Source organism: Pipistrellus hanaki, assembly GCF_964339955.1.
Source record: "Pipistrellus hanaki genome assembly, chromosome: 2".
Lineage (NCBI taxonomy): Eukaryota > Metazoa > Chordata > Mammalia > Chiroptera > Vespertilionidae > Pipistrellus > Pipistrellus hanaki.
Window position 1 is genome coordinate 6,459,388 of NC_140504.1, and position 12,980 is coordinate 6,472,367.

The 12,980-nt window shown below is 57.5% G+C and overlaps 1 protein-coding gene across 1 annotated transcript; it reads right to left on the reverse strand.

Moving 5' to 3' along the window:
* Positions 1-431: 431 nt before the first annotated feature.
* On the reverse strand, positions 432-12,197 carry SIK1 (salt inducible kinase 1). The gene is made up of 14 exons (XM_084873516.1): positions 12,051-12,197; positions 11,393-11,560; positions 10,681-10,797; positions 8,226-8,289; positions 7,915-8,076; positions 7,632-7,756; positions 7,418-7,541; positions 6,555-6,772; positions 6,098-6,247; positions 5,557-5,679; positions 5,225-5,438; positions 4,422-4,697; positions 3,302-3,533; positions 432-2,831 (listed from the first exon to the last, which is right to left on the reverse strand). Exons 2-14 carry the CDS (start codon positions 11,546-11,548, stop codon positions 2,447-2,449), a joined length of 2,346 nt encoding a protein of 781 aa, XP_084729642.1. The 5' UTR covers positions 11,549-11,560; positions 12,051-12,197; the 3' UTR covers positions 432-2,446.
* Between the last annotated feature and the right edge of the window lie 783 nt (positions 12,198-12,980).

The window sequence follows — 12,980 nt, forward strand, 5'->3', positions numbered from 1 at the left end:
GCCAGCTTGAACAGACCAGGAAGTCTGGCTGTCAGGCTTCCAAATCCCTGACTTACAAGTAGCTTCAGAGACCATTAGGAAAAGGTAGAGAGAATGGTGCCTTGGAAGCAGCAGCTGCGAACAGATGTAGGTGTTCAGAGGTTCAGCAGATTAAGAGCCTGCCCCCTGAGAAGAGGCCTGAGAACCTGCGAGGCCTGGCACACACCCTCAATGCCAACCTCAGGCCGCTCCTCTCTGTACCCTGACCACACCACTGCCAGGCGACGGGAGTGGTGTCTGCAGCTAGGTGCTGCCAGTTCTCTGCGGCCAGGCTGAGTGCAGGAGTTGGCACCGGGCCCTCTTCTTTACGATCTGAGCCGTCAATGAGCCTGGAGAACTTGGCCTCAGGGAAGCGGCCGGAAGGTAAGCCCACAGAGAGCCACGGGAAAAAGTCAAGGTTTCCCCCCCAATATTTTATTTAAATATTAAATTAAAAAACATACATCCACTAATCATTTGGCATACATTTGTCATGTTAACATAAGAAACAAAATAATTCAGTTATAGTAAAAAAAAAAAAAAAGAAAAAAGAAAAAAAACACACCCCAAACCATATACATCTTAATCAGATCACATAGTGCCTTTGAACAGGCTACTGCATTCATTCGGGAACAGCACTGGGAAGAAACCTATAAAACACACGTCACACACACTGAAACAAGACACACACCTGGACTGACAGCAACGAGAAAGAAAACCACGGTGACAGTAAAGTGCTTGTCATTGTTCTGAGGCCTTTGATCTCTGGGTTAGAACAGAACTGATCTTCAAAAGGGAAACTGGTTCTGTGCTGGACTCCACGTGCTGCTGTCTGTGAGGAGGCCAAGGCCCACGACCCCAGGCCCTCAGTCCCCAACCTCCCTTACAAGCCAGCGGAGGCCATGGGGAGTTCTCCATGGCCAGGCCTTTGCCCATCACTGAAGCAGCCACAGAGCAGCAGCAGTGGTGGCAGGACAGTAGCAGCAAGCTGGGCAGACCCAGGGCCAGCAGGGGCCGTGTCCTCTCTGGGCTACCACCTCCCCCACCCCAGAAACTTCGGTGATCTTTGGCTTTATAAATGCCGACCTTCCCCTGCCGTCATTGCCTGTTAATACTGAGGGTGAGAGCCAAGGGAGCTGAAGGCACCTGGGGGGAAGGACCAGTGCTGACCAGGCGGAGGGAGCACGTGGCAGAGGGAGCCCGCGCCACCTGAGCCACCACCTGGTCTACCTGCCAGGTAAGGGCAACCTGCTTCCCTCCTCCACACGGATCTGGGTAGCACTTTGTAACATTGCCAGAGGGGAACTGAAACCAGGAACACAAAGGTGTAGTAAAAAATATAAAAAATAAGTAGTGTCTGTCTATTTATACACATATACAGTATCTGCTTAAAAAGGAACAAAGCTTGAACAACAATGACCTGACCTCTCAGTTCATGTTCTTGAACAAAAGCCTAACAGGTCCGGGCCTGGGAAAGGTGGGCCGTGAGTGCAGGCAGTCACCGCTCGGCCCCAGTCCCAGCTTCGCTATATTGCACACCCCCCAGTCGGTTGTTCTTTTTGGACCCTGATAATGAAATGCGTAAAAACGTAGTTAGCAGCGGAAATAAGATGTGCGGCAGGAGGTAACGTCCCTCGCAGGCACCAGCCCTGTGCCACACGCCGAGACAGAGCCTCCCCGCCCCTTTGAGGTTCCTTCTCGTGGCTCCTCCGAGGACTCCTGGAACCGACCACCAGGCAGGCAGTTCGTAAAACCCCCGTCCAAACCAGGAAAACGTGATCCTCTGTGTTATGACCTCAGGGGAGAGAATTCCAAGAATTTGCAGATTATCTTCTCCTGGGCTGGCCATTAGAGCTTTTTAAAAACATGTATAAAGCACAAAGTTCACAGCTTTCATCCGAAGCATAAATGTTTCAGGAAGTGGAGGACTGTCCATTAGAAACAGATGCTGCTCAACCCCGCACGTGCACACACGTGGTGGATGCGCACACACTTGCTCCCACGGCGTATGGCTCACGCGGTAGCTTTGTCCAAGGCAATGCCCTCCATGACCCGACGCGCCCGTGGACGAGGGAGCTGATGGTCCCCTCCTGCTGCCACCTGACCCACAGTGGCGCTGGCCTGTGAGCGGGGCCAGCCCTGTCCTGTTTTGTCGCTTCCCTCTTTCTCCCTCCTGTCCACCCACCCCCACAACACACCCTCAATTATTATTTTTCTTCAGAAACTTTCCAGTCCCTACTCACAGCAGCAGCTGTTCAGTGCAAGGAGAAAATAAAACAAAAATAAAAAAAGCCAAAACACCAAACGTATTGCTTGTTTTGCTTCTCGGAAGTTATTGGCTTTGAGTCCGGAATCGCCTTCACATACTCTGAGGTTATTGCTTCGAGGAGTCGGCAGCCCATGCGGGAGGAGGGTGGCGTGGTGGCCCTCACTGCACCAGGACAAACGTGCCCAGCTGGCCTGAGGTCAGGTCCTCCATCTCACAGTCCCCCTGCGGCAGCCCCATGGGGTCGAAGCCCGGGGGCAGCATGGCGAAGTGTGGCTGCAGGGGTGCGGCGGCAGGGAGGGGTGCCGTGGCAGTGCTGATGTGCAGGTGGGTGTCCAAGAGGTGGGCCGCCGAGGATACCGGGGAGACCCCGGCCTGGAGGAGGTGCGGTGGCAGCAGCAGGCCAGGCCCCAGCCCCAGCTCCTTCTGGAGTCCCGACACAAGGAGGGCACTGTCACAGGGGGCCAGGACCAGCGGGACTGGAGGCAGCTGGGGAGCCTGCTGGCAACTCGGTGGGGCTGCTGGGTGGTGCTGTAACTGCAGCAACCTGGAGGGACAGGAGAACAGGGAGGGGAACAGGTCACTGCCAGCTCTGAGCGCTGCTCCTCCTGACAAATTCCACCCGGCCAGGCTCAGGCACCACCGGGTTTCCACGCCCGTGGAAGTGCTGGCTGGAGCAGCCCAGAACACGAAATGCTGTGCGTGACTAATCCCCTGAGCAATTCCTGACATTTCCACTCTGCCGTGCTTTTACAGCAGCTCAGAGATGCCAACCAGAGGTGACATTCTTATTCATGCCCCCCTCCACCCCCCTCTTACAGGCTTCAAAGTGACAAAACCTGACTGCTCCCCACCTCTGCCACCATTTGCGGGAACAAGGCCCACGGATCTCTCCACACGTGGGGGAGGGAAGGTACACGCATCTGATTACACGGAGAAGGGGGAGCTAAGAAACAAGGGGGCTCAAGAAATCCCAATGGACATGAGTCAGGGGCAACTTGTGCGGAGCAGGCATACCTTTGCTGGTGCAGCACCTCCTCCAGCAGGCTCCTGCCCTCCCGGCTGCTGGCCCCGCTGCCATGCAGGCCCGGGCTCTGAGCGGGCAGCTGGAAGGCGCTCAGGCCTCCCCGAGCGGCCCGGCTGGAAGAAGGCTGGCACACCTGGCGAGCCAGCCCCTTGATCTTGTTCAGGCCCAAAAACCCTTTGGTCCTCGCGTTCTTCCGCAGCTGCTGCCGAAAGGCTTTCAGGCCTGGGGAGAGGCAGAGGAAGATGGTCTATGACCCTCCAGGGAACCAAGGCTGGGTTCCATGATGGAGGGGTGGAGGGAGGAGGAACGGGCAACATGGAAATGATAGGGAAAAGGACTGGTATGCTTTCCTACAGGGCTGAGGGTGCTCTCTGGTCATCTAAATACTTTCCACGATCCCCCCCACCCGCTCCCTGTCCCCCATGCAGGGTTAGGAAGCCATCTTCTTTTTAAGGTCTGGTTTGGGGCAGCAGTGCCAGTACTGAGAAGGCATGCACCTGGGCAGACTGAGATCTTCTGTGGAAGGGCACGAATGTGCCACGGAACTAGGGAGGGAGCTCAGGGCCCCCAAGCCCTGGGTGACATGGAGGGAGCCCAGGCAGCCAGGTGTGGAGGGTCCCTCCCTGACTCCACCCCTCTCTAGGGCAGGAGCTGCTGCTTGGCACCCAAGTGTGTCTTGAGCTTCTAAGATAGGGGTGTCGAACTCAATCAGAGAAGGGGCCAAAATCTAAAATCCAGCCTAAATCCAGCCTAAATCATGGTTTACTGAACAGTCATAAACTGACAATGTCATAAACTGACAGCGGAGTGCAGTGATGACAGCGCGGTGCGGGCCACATCGCAAGGCCTGGCGGGCTGGATTTGGCCCGCGGGCCTTGTGTTTGACACATGTGTTCTAAGACCAGCCACTAGAGGCCAGGTGACTTTGTCCCGGGACACCAGGCTGTCCAGAGCCCAGTGGCACCTTCGATTTGCCCAGGGAGCACTGCTGCTCCACCCAGGCCCGGCTAGGGAAGGGGGGAACCTCTGCCTTCCAGGACAAAGGGACATCTGCCGGGGCCACCCGGCATCTGGAGGGGAAGGTGGAAAGAAAGTGAAAGGGGAAGTCACCTTGAGTGAGTGAGGTGTCCGAAGCCCTCCGGCCTTCCTGGAAGCTGACGGGGAGCAGGGCAGCTCCGCCCAGGGCCCCCTGCGCCTGCAGCACCGGGGTGGCAGACTGGGCCCCCAGCAGTGGTGAGGCCAGTTTGAGTGGGGAGCAGGTGCCCACCAGCCCCTGAGCAGCCAGGCATCCACTCAGCCCCGCCGGGCTCTCCCCCGCGGAGAAGGTCAGACAGCTGTCGGAGCTGGTGCCTTCTGAAGGGCTCGCCGACGAGGAGATGACTATGCCTGCAGAAGGAGCAGGGTGCTCTTGGTGAGGAGGCACAGGCTCCCCATGGCCAATGCAACCCCCCAGCACCCACGTCACATTCCCCATGCCCACAGCAGTGAATCTCAGGCCCCTGGGTAACCCTTGAGGCCCACCGACAGAGACAGACAGCTGTACTGTCCTCCCCACATCGATCCTCAACCTTGGGGGGAGTGGGAGACTGTGACAGCCAGAGGCCAGGGAGCTCTGACGGCCAGCCAGTGCGGAGTCCTGGCTGCAGGTGATATGTGGAGCTGACCGAGGACACAGAAGGGCCAGGAATGAGGACCTGTCCTCCTGGCACCTGGGGGCAGCTAACGCCCACTGTCCCCACCACGGAATGACCTCCTGGAGTGTCTACGAGGGACCCTTGTGGCCTCGGGGGTTAAATCTGAGAACTCCAATCAGAAGAAGCCACCCAGCACAAAAGGTGTGCTTTGCATGAGCTCCTTGTAGTCCCAACTGTAAACCCACCCACCAGGCTGTGCTCTGCCACGTGGACACTCACATGGAGGGATACTTGGGGAGAAGTTGGAGACTTCGGCCAGCGTGTGCCTCCGGACCGTGCTGCCGGGCAGGGGTCTCTGTGCCTCCGGCTCCTCCTTCAGGCCCTGGCCCTGCCTGACCTCCTCACTGATGGTCGTGTCCAGCAGGCTGCTGGGGGAGACCGAGCGGTGCCGGAACACGCCGTTGCAGTTGGTGTCCACGGGGAAAAGCAAGGGCTGTGCGGGAAGGAAATAAACCAGTGACCCTGGGCTCTGGGTGACCTGGCATGGGGTCATCACCGCCGCCGGGAACGAGACAAGCCCCCGCCCGACGCCGCCCTTCGCACTCACACACCTGGAGCGAGCTGTGCAGGTCACAGTCCATTTCGGCCTGCAGGATAGACTGCCCCAAGGTCTGGGGCTGTGGGCACAGGAGCGAGGACCGGAACGTTTCACCGGGGAGGACTTCCTGAGGTACCTGGGAGCCAGCACAGAAGGATAGAAGCTGTCAGTGGCTCTGGGGTAACCACGATCATCCCAAGAAAGACCATGCTGGCCTCACTCTGGCACCAGCAGGTGTGAGCCACCAGCTGGCCAGGTTCAGGACACGTGCACCCTCCCTCCGAGGCTGCGCATACAGAAGTGACCAGAGGGAGGCACCAAGAGACCAGCACCAGGGGCAACTGGCCATAGGCGGGGCCTGATCCCCATCAGAATGACTAGCACCCCCTCTTCTCCATGCATCCTCTGGTCTGGAGTTCACAGGGGAACCCCTGCCCCAACCCAGGGCTTAACGGATGGGGGGACAAAATGAACAGGGGGACAGGGGCTCAGCTGAGCCAGGGATTTCTAACTCAGGGGACACAGGGTGGGGCTTTCGGAGGTTCCCCCCTCACCTCCAAACTGCTGTGATCCAAGCTCCTGGGCCTCTGCTGCCGGGCCGGGCCCGGCCGGGCTGCCGGCGGGGTACTGCGGTACTCCTTCAGCCGCTCCAGGAGGAGGTAATAAATGGCTGCGAAGTGATTGTAGCTGCTGTTCTGCAGTGACTGGGGGAGGCAGAGAGGCAGAGAAGCAGGTTAGAGCCAGGCCAGAGAGAGGACTGGAACAGCAGGGTGGCCGCGTGCAGGTGGCATTCAGGACTTCTCCTCGGGTCACTGAGGCTCCCTGACAAGGCTGTTCCCAGGGTTATTCTTGGGTGGCCCAGAATATCCTTCAGAAGAGTGGACAAGCCGGCCCTTAAATTAGCCCGTGTTCCCATTTTAACTCAACTAGCAACTGACTGCTTTTCCCGATAAAGCTGCTCACCCCCCACCCCAAGAGAGGCAAGGCGGGGGCAGGGCCGGCAGCGCTCACCTCCACGGTCCTCTGCCGGTCCACCCCGAGGGTCTGCATGATGCCCAGCACCTGCTCGTCGTAGTCGCCCAGGTTGGAGTTGTAGCTGAGCGTGCTGGAGGGGCGAGTGTGTGGCAGCGTGGGGTCGGCCTGCATCCACCGGTGCTGCCGGATCTGGGCGATGCTGATGCGCTTGGCAGGGTCCACCACCAGCATGCGGCGGATCAGCGTCTCACAGTCTGGGGTCAAGGGAGGCGCACTGAGCCGTGCGGACCGCCGGTGCACACGGTCCCCACCGCCCACCAGGATGCCAGCTCAGCCCTGCAGGGGACGAGCTCCCTTCATGGAAGCAATCAGACAAGGGACCATTCTAAAGACCACCAGTGCCAGGAGCACTGACCTGGGCCAGTGGCTCAGACAAGCCACCAAAGAATGCCCCCCACTGAGGGGTGGGTCTCTGAATGGGACACAGTCCTCCTAATGTGCCTACAGAGACCACTTAGCCTCCCCATTCTGCTGTGACCACACAGGCCAGTGGACATCTTTACTGAACGGATGAGGAAAGCACAGGTGTGAGCAGGTGAGACTCGGGGGGCACTTGGCAGGGACTCCAGAGACCAAGCCTTCAGCCAGCTCCAGGAGGCACCCTCAGAGGAAGGCACCTGTCCGCCCATAAGTAGGGCACTCAAAACACACCCCATGGGTTGGGTTTCTTTTGCAGGTAAACACCCTACAGGAACACCGGCCTGACTCAGACCCAGAAGACAGTCAAGCAGGCATTTCAGGAAGTAAATTCCTCCACCTACTCCTCCTCCTAAGCTCCCATTCCAGGTTCCCATCAGCCCCTGCCCGCCTGCCCGGGAGAAGGCTCGGCGCACACCTACCTCGAGACATGAAGAAGGGGATCCGGAACCGGCCCTCAAGCACCCGCTGCCGCAGGGCTGGCAGGCTGGGCCCATCGAAAGGGAGCGACCCGCAGACGAGCACATACAGCACCACGCCAAGGCTCTGCAGACAACCAGACAGCGCGGTCAGGCCTGCCGCCTTACCGGGCACACCTCCCAGTGCCGGCCCTTACGCAGCGCACAGGGCTCCTACCCAGATGTCGAGCTGGGGGCCTTCGTACTCCTTCCCCTCAAAGACCTCTGGTGCCGCGTAGGGGGGGCTCCCACACCAGGTAGACAGAGGCTCTCCTGACTTGTAGAAGTTTCCAAATCCAAAGTCTGAAAGACAAAGAAACAGATGAAGTTGTGGTGGAAACAGTAGGGGCCTCAGTTTCAAAAGTTTACGAGCAAAGAGCACCAGGACCCTGGCTTGCACATGCCCCCCTCCCTCAAGGCAGCGCTTCCTGCGTGTGGGGCGAGGGGGGCGCCCTCCTCACCTGCCAGCTTGATGTCCATGTTGCCGTCCAGCAGCAGATTCTCGGTCTTGAGGTCCCGGTGCACGATGTGGTGGCTGTGGCAGTACTCCACGGCCGACAGAATCTGCCAGAACTTCTTCCGCGCTTCATCCTCGCTCAGGTGCCCATTGGAAGTCAAATAATCTGAGGAGCGACAGAACAAAATGAGAGCTCCCAAACCCACAGCGAATGCTGAGGAATGGTAAGGTGGGCGGCCCCCAAACTTGGAGGAGCAATTCCTGACAAGGGAGCACTATTTGTTTTTCAACAGGTATTAAAAGTAAGTGGCTTACCAAACATCTCTCCATTCTTTGCAAATTCGGTGACAATGTAAAGCATATCCTTTGTTTCCATTACCTAAAAAATAAAGACCTGAACATTAAACCACACGAAGAGAGAACATACTGAAGGTATCAGTAATCCACCTGAACCCCAGGGAATTCACTTCCCCAGATGAGTGTACTCATTATTTTTGGAAAGAAAACAAACAAAAAACTTCTGCAATAAAGAAACAAACAAGGGATTCCTATTCAGGAGAGTTTTTTCAAAGTCAGAGGTGAATTCCTCACGGGCCTGCCTGTCCGGATATATCTTGGCTCAGGAAAGGTCTAAGTGTATTCGAATGCTCCTGCACCGTAGTTTTAACTCACTTTGTATCACCCGCCAGAGGATTCTGGCGGCTACAGAAGTGAAAGAAGCGATTCGAGAGTCCTGCTAGAGCTTTCTTCCAGAAGCCTAGCAGGCAGCAGGTTATTCACACCAATAGCCAGCACGGCTGAATAATAGATGGCAAACACCCCTTCCCCAATGCGCTGGTTACATGATTAAGTAGGCCACAAAGAGCCGGTCTGCCAGGTACGCCACCACAGTCCGCTCTGTGTACAGACAGCTGCTCAGCATGTGTCAGCAGCAACAGCCAGTGGCGGGCACACCTTACAGGGCCCCTTCCTGAGCGAGTTTTCTCTCACTTTGAAAAATTGTCTTAAAAGAATTTAAAACATAATTAAGAAACAAGATAAAATTCAAATATTTATCTTGAAAGTAAAATGAACTCCTATCCAGGCATTTTAAAAGGGAGATTGAGAGATAATACATTATTACAGAAAAAGATTTCTTCAGGGCTCAAAACATAGCTATTTCTTTAAAAAAAAAAAAAAAAAAAATACTTTAAACACCACTGCTTTGTGCTGTAAATCCGAAAAGCAAAGCAAACACCAGGCGGTTTAGCTAGAATTTTCATAGCCCTTGCCCTGGATGTGTGTAACAAGTTCATTCCTTTTCTCAGTGGCGGGGGGGAAAAAAAAAAAGACGGAGAAAGGATGAAGAGTGGATGTGTTTTAAGTTTAAAAAAAAACACACAAAAAAACCCTCAAGGAAGAGTTTAGTGTCTCCCCAAGGCTCTGGGCCTGCGCCAGCTGGATGAAAATCAGACACCATGTCAAAGCCAGAGTAAGAACCGTCACGGCTGTCCCCACAGTCGCAGCCACAGAGCAGAAAGAAAGCCCACGCCAGGAAAGTCCTCTCTTGGATCGGGTGGCCAAGGCGTCGCTCACTGGGGGCCATCGGGGCAGGAGGACAAGGAAGCCACACTCTGGCTCACCCCTCCACCCGGTCAGAAGCAGAGCGGGGTCGGCCCACTCGCGGAAACAGGCTGGGCACATTGCTCAGGCGCTGACATCAGTGACCCAGGAGGAAACGGCTCACCCAGGCGGCAACTTACAAACGACAACAGAAACAACACACCAGCCGGGGAGCAGGTGACACAGCAGAGAGCAGGTGACAGGTGATGTGAGTGCCGCACTTAGCGACGGTGAGTAAACTGTCATCTGAAACACAACCCCGATGACAACGTCCACCTTCATTTTAACCGAGCCGAGAGCCTTCCGAGGGGGAACTTCCAATTCCAGTCCCGTCTCCTGCCCACAGCACTCCGAGCCCTGCCAGCCGCACACACACTCCCACCATCCCGTCTTCGTCCCAGTCTCCTGGGGTTTGTGGGAGTCATGGAAAGGAACTGAGAGCCAACACAACTGGACAAAATAGCGAGCATTTGCAAAGAACTTATTCTCTAGCATGAGACCACTTCATCGTCACAGAAGTGGCCGCTAAGTAAGAGACTGCTTTGCTGTCCTAATTAGACCAGCACTTGTTTTCCAGAGATATACTTTATTCGTCTCCACAGGAGAACAAAAATAAAGTCACAAAACAAACCAACCAATGGACAGAGTCAAGCCTGTTCTTAGCGTGGACTAACTAGCAAGCTCTCGCTCTCTCCGCTTGGATGGGAGTACACATGGGGAAGACGGGAGCTCAGCATTGCCTTTGCAAAGGTGAGTTTACGGAAACTGGTAAAAGTTTAATAATTATCTGCACAGGCAGGAGTGTCTAGTTTCTCTGGAATTTGTCCTTCTACACTAAATCCTTGACTTGTGTCCATACATAGATCCGGTTGTGTTAGCCTTGTAGTAAAGGCAATAATATCGCACCTCCATGCGCTTAAAGCTAGGACAAACCACAACAATAAATAAGATCCTCACGAAGCAAATCTCAATTATGACCCCAAAGCAAGAAGAAAACTGCAAGTAAATCTTCAGCACTTACAGAAATCAACCTATTTACCTTATACCACCAACCCCTGACCCCGACATACACTCAGAGAGAGGGAGGCAGTCTCCAGACTTAGGTTGTTGGACATAAAAATGAACGCGCTTGCTGGAAGGCACAGAGAAAGGCAAATGGGATCCTTACCTGATAAAGCTTTATGATATGGGGATGATTCAGAAGCTTCATGATCTGAACCTCACGGTATATTTTCTCCAAATTGCTTGAGTCTAGGCGTGTTTTATCGATTATTTTTATTGCTACCTATAGATTTTTAAAAAAGAAAAAAGGGTATTTTTTTAAATTAAAAAAACACACAATCTCTCACTTAACCAAGTTTAAACATTTCATTTTTGCAGGTGAACTTCTAAAACACTTTGTCCCCAAGAGGTCACAAAAAGTTGGGGTGTGGAGGGAGGAGGCGGGGGAGGGAATAACCAAAGTAACCCTTAATATGACAAAATAGCCGAAGTTGAATAATTGTACTAAGTCTTTGCGGGCTCACTTGGAAGGGCGTTAGTTAGCTCTGGATCGGAGAGCACTGCACCCCTGGTTATTAGATCCTTATCCTCTTTGCTGCCCCCTAACATTCGTACCAATTATGCAATCATAATATCAAACATGTTCCTTCTTTACCAAACTAAAAACTGTCGGCGTCTAGACCTTACACGATGGACCCTACAAGGCAGGGGGTCCCACCCGGCTGGCTGCCGCGAGGCAGGGTCCGCCCCAGGCAGGGTCCACCCCAGGGAGGGTCCATCCACCCCAGGGAGGCTGCACCCCAGGCAGGGTCAGCCCCAGGCAGGGTGTACCCACCCCAGGCAAGGTCCGCCCCGGGTCGGTCCCGAGCCCCACGCACCTGGGTCTTGGTGACGCGGTGCCGCGCCAGCTTCACCACCGCGAAGTTGCCCTTGCCCAGGGTCCGCTCGATGTCGTAGAAGCCCACCCGCAGGGGCTTCTGCGGACCCTGGCTCCCGCCCGCTGGGGCCGCGCTGAACTCCGACATGATCACCATGGCTCCGGGCACCTGCGGGCGCAGGGAGCTCAGCGCCCGCCGGACCCCGCGCCCGCCCCGCCGCCCGCGCTCCGCTCCGCTCCTCCGGCGCCCCGGAGCCCGGAGCCCGGAGCCCGAGGGGCGCGCGGACCCGCTCCCACCCGCCGGAGATCGGCTCCATCCCGGCCCCCGGAGCGCCCCGTCCCGCCGGGCGAGGACCCGCTCCCCGCGGCCAGTGCCGTTCCAGCCCCCGAGCCACCTCAGCCCCGCGGGGCGCGTGGACCGAACGAACCCCTCGCGCCCCGGGCCGCGTTCCCCGCCGCCCGCCGCCGTTCCAGCCGCAACCCCGGAGCCCCTCCCGCCGAGGGGTCCGCGGACCCGCGCCCGCCGCCCCACAACAAAGGGGGAACGGCGGCCGCGGGACCAGCGGCGTCCGGCCCGCACCCGCGGGGCCGCCGGAGACAGAGCCCGGAGCCCGGCCGCCCGCCCCGCGCGCCACGGCGCCGCCCGGCCGGCGCCTCACCTCCGCCGCTCCCGGGGCCCCGAGGCTCGGACGCCGCTCGCGCGGGTCCCGCCGACCGCTCGGCCGCTCGCGTGGCTCAGGCGCCTGCTGCTCGGATCGCCGCCGCTGCCGCCGCTGCCGCCTGTGCCTCCGGCCGGGCCGCGCCGCATGTCAGCTCTGAGGCCGCGCCGCGCACCCGGCCGCAGGCCCCGCCCCCGGCCCCGCCCCCGGCCGCCCGGCCCGCCCCGCCCCCGGCCCGCCCCCGGCCGCCCCGCCCCTCCGGCGCGGGATGGATTCAGCCCCATTGACGTCGCTTTGACGCCGGAACGACGCGTGGCTCCGCGCCAGGCGGAGGGAGAGCGGGAGATCGGGCCGTTGCCAAGAGACAGGCGGCTCTGACGCGCGCGCTGATGAGGCCGTCGCCCTGGCGACCGCGGGGCGGTGACGTCAGGGGCGTCGGGCGCCTGAGGCCCGCGGAGGTCCGCCCGCGCTCGCGTTCCCGCCGGCGCGCGCCCCCTACCGGGCTCTGTGGGCGCTGCGAGCGGCTTAACCCTTATGCCCCCGCATTTGCTAGTGCCTCCTCTTCTCTCTCTTTTTAAAAAAATACATTTTATTGATTTTTTTTCAGAGAAGAGAGAGGGATAGAGAGTTAGAAACATCGATGAGATAGAATCATCGATCAGCTGCCTCTTGCGCATACCCCTACTGGGGATGTGCCCGCAACCAAGGTACATGCCCTTGACTGGAATCGAACGTGGGACCTTTCAGTCCACAAGCCAAGGCTCTATCCACTGAGCCAAACCGGTTTCAGCACGCCTCCTCTTCTCGCACCCACATCCCCGAAAGGCTTGGAACTAGCGCGGTTCCAAAAACCCCCGAAGTGCAGAGCAGCTGGGCCCTCTTGGGACTCCTACTCCAGAGTCCCAGTTATCGGAGTTCGGGTCCCCGGTG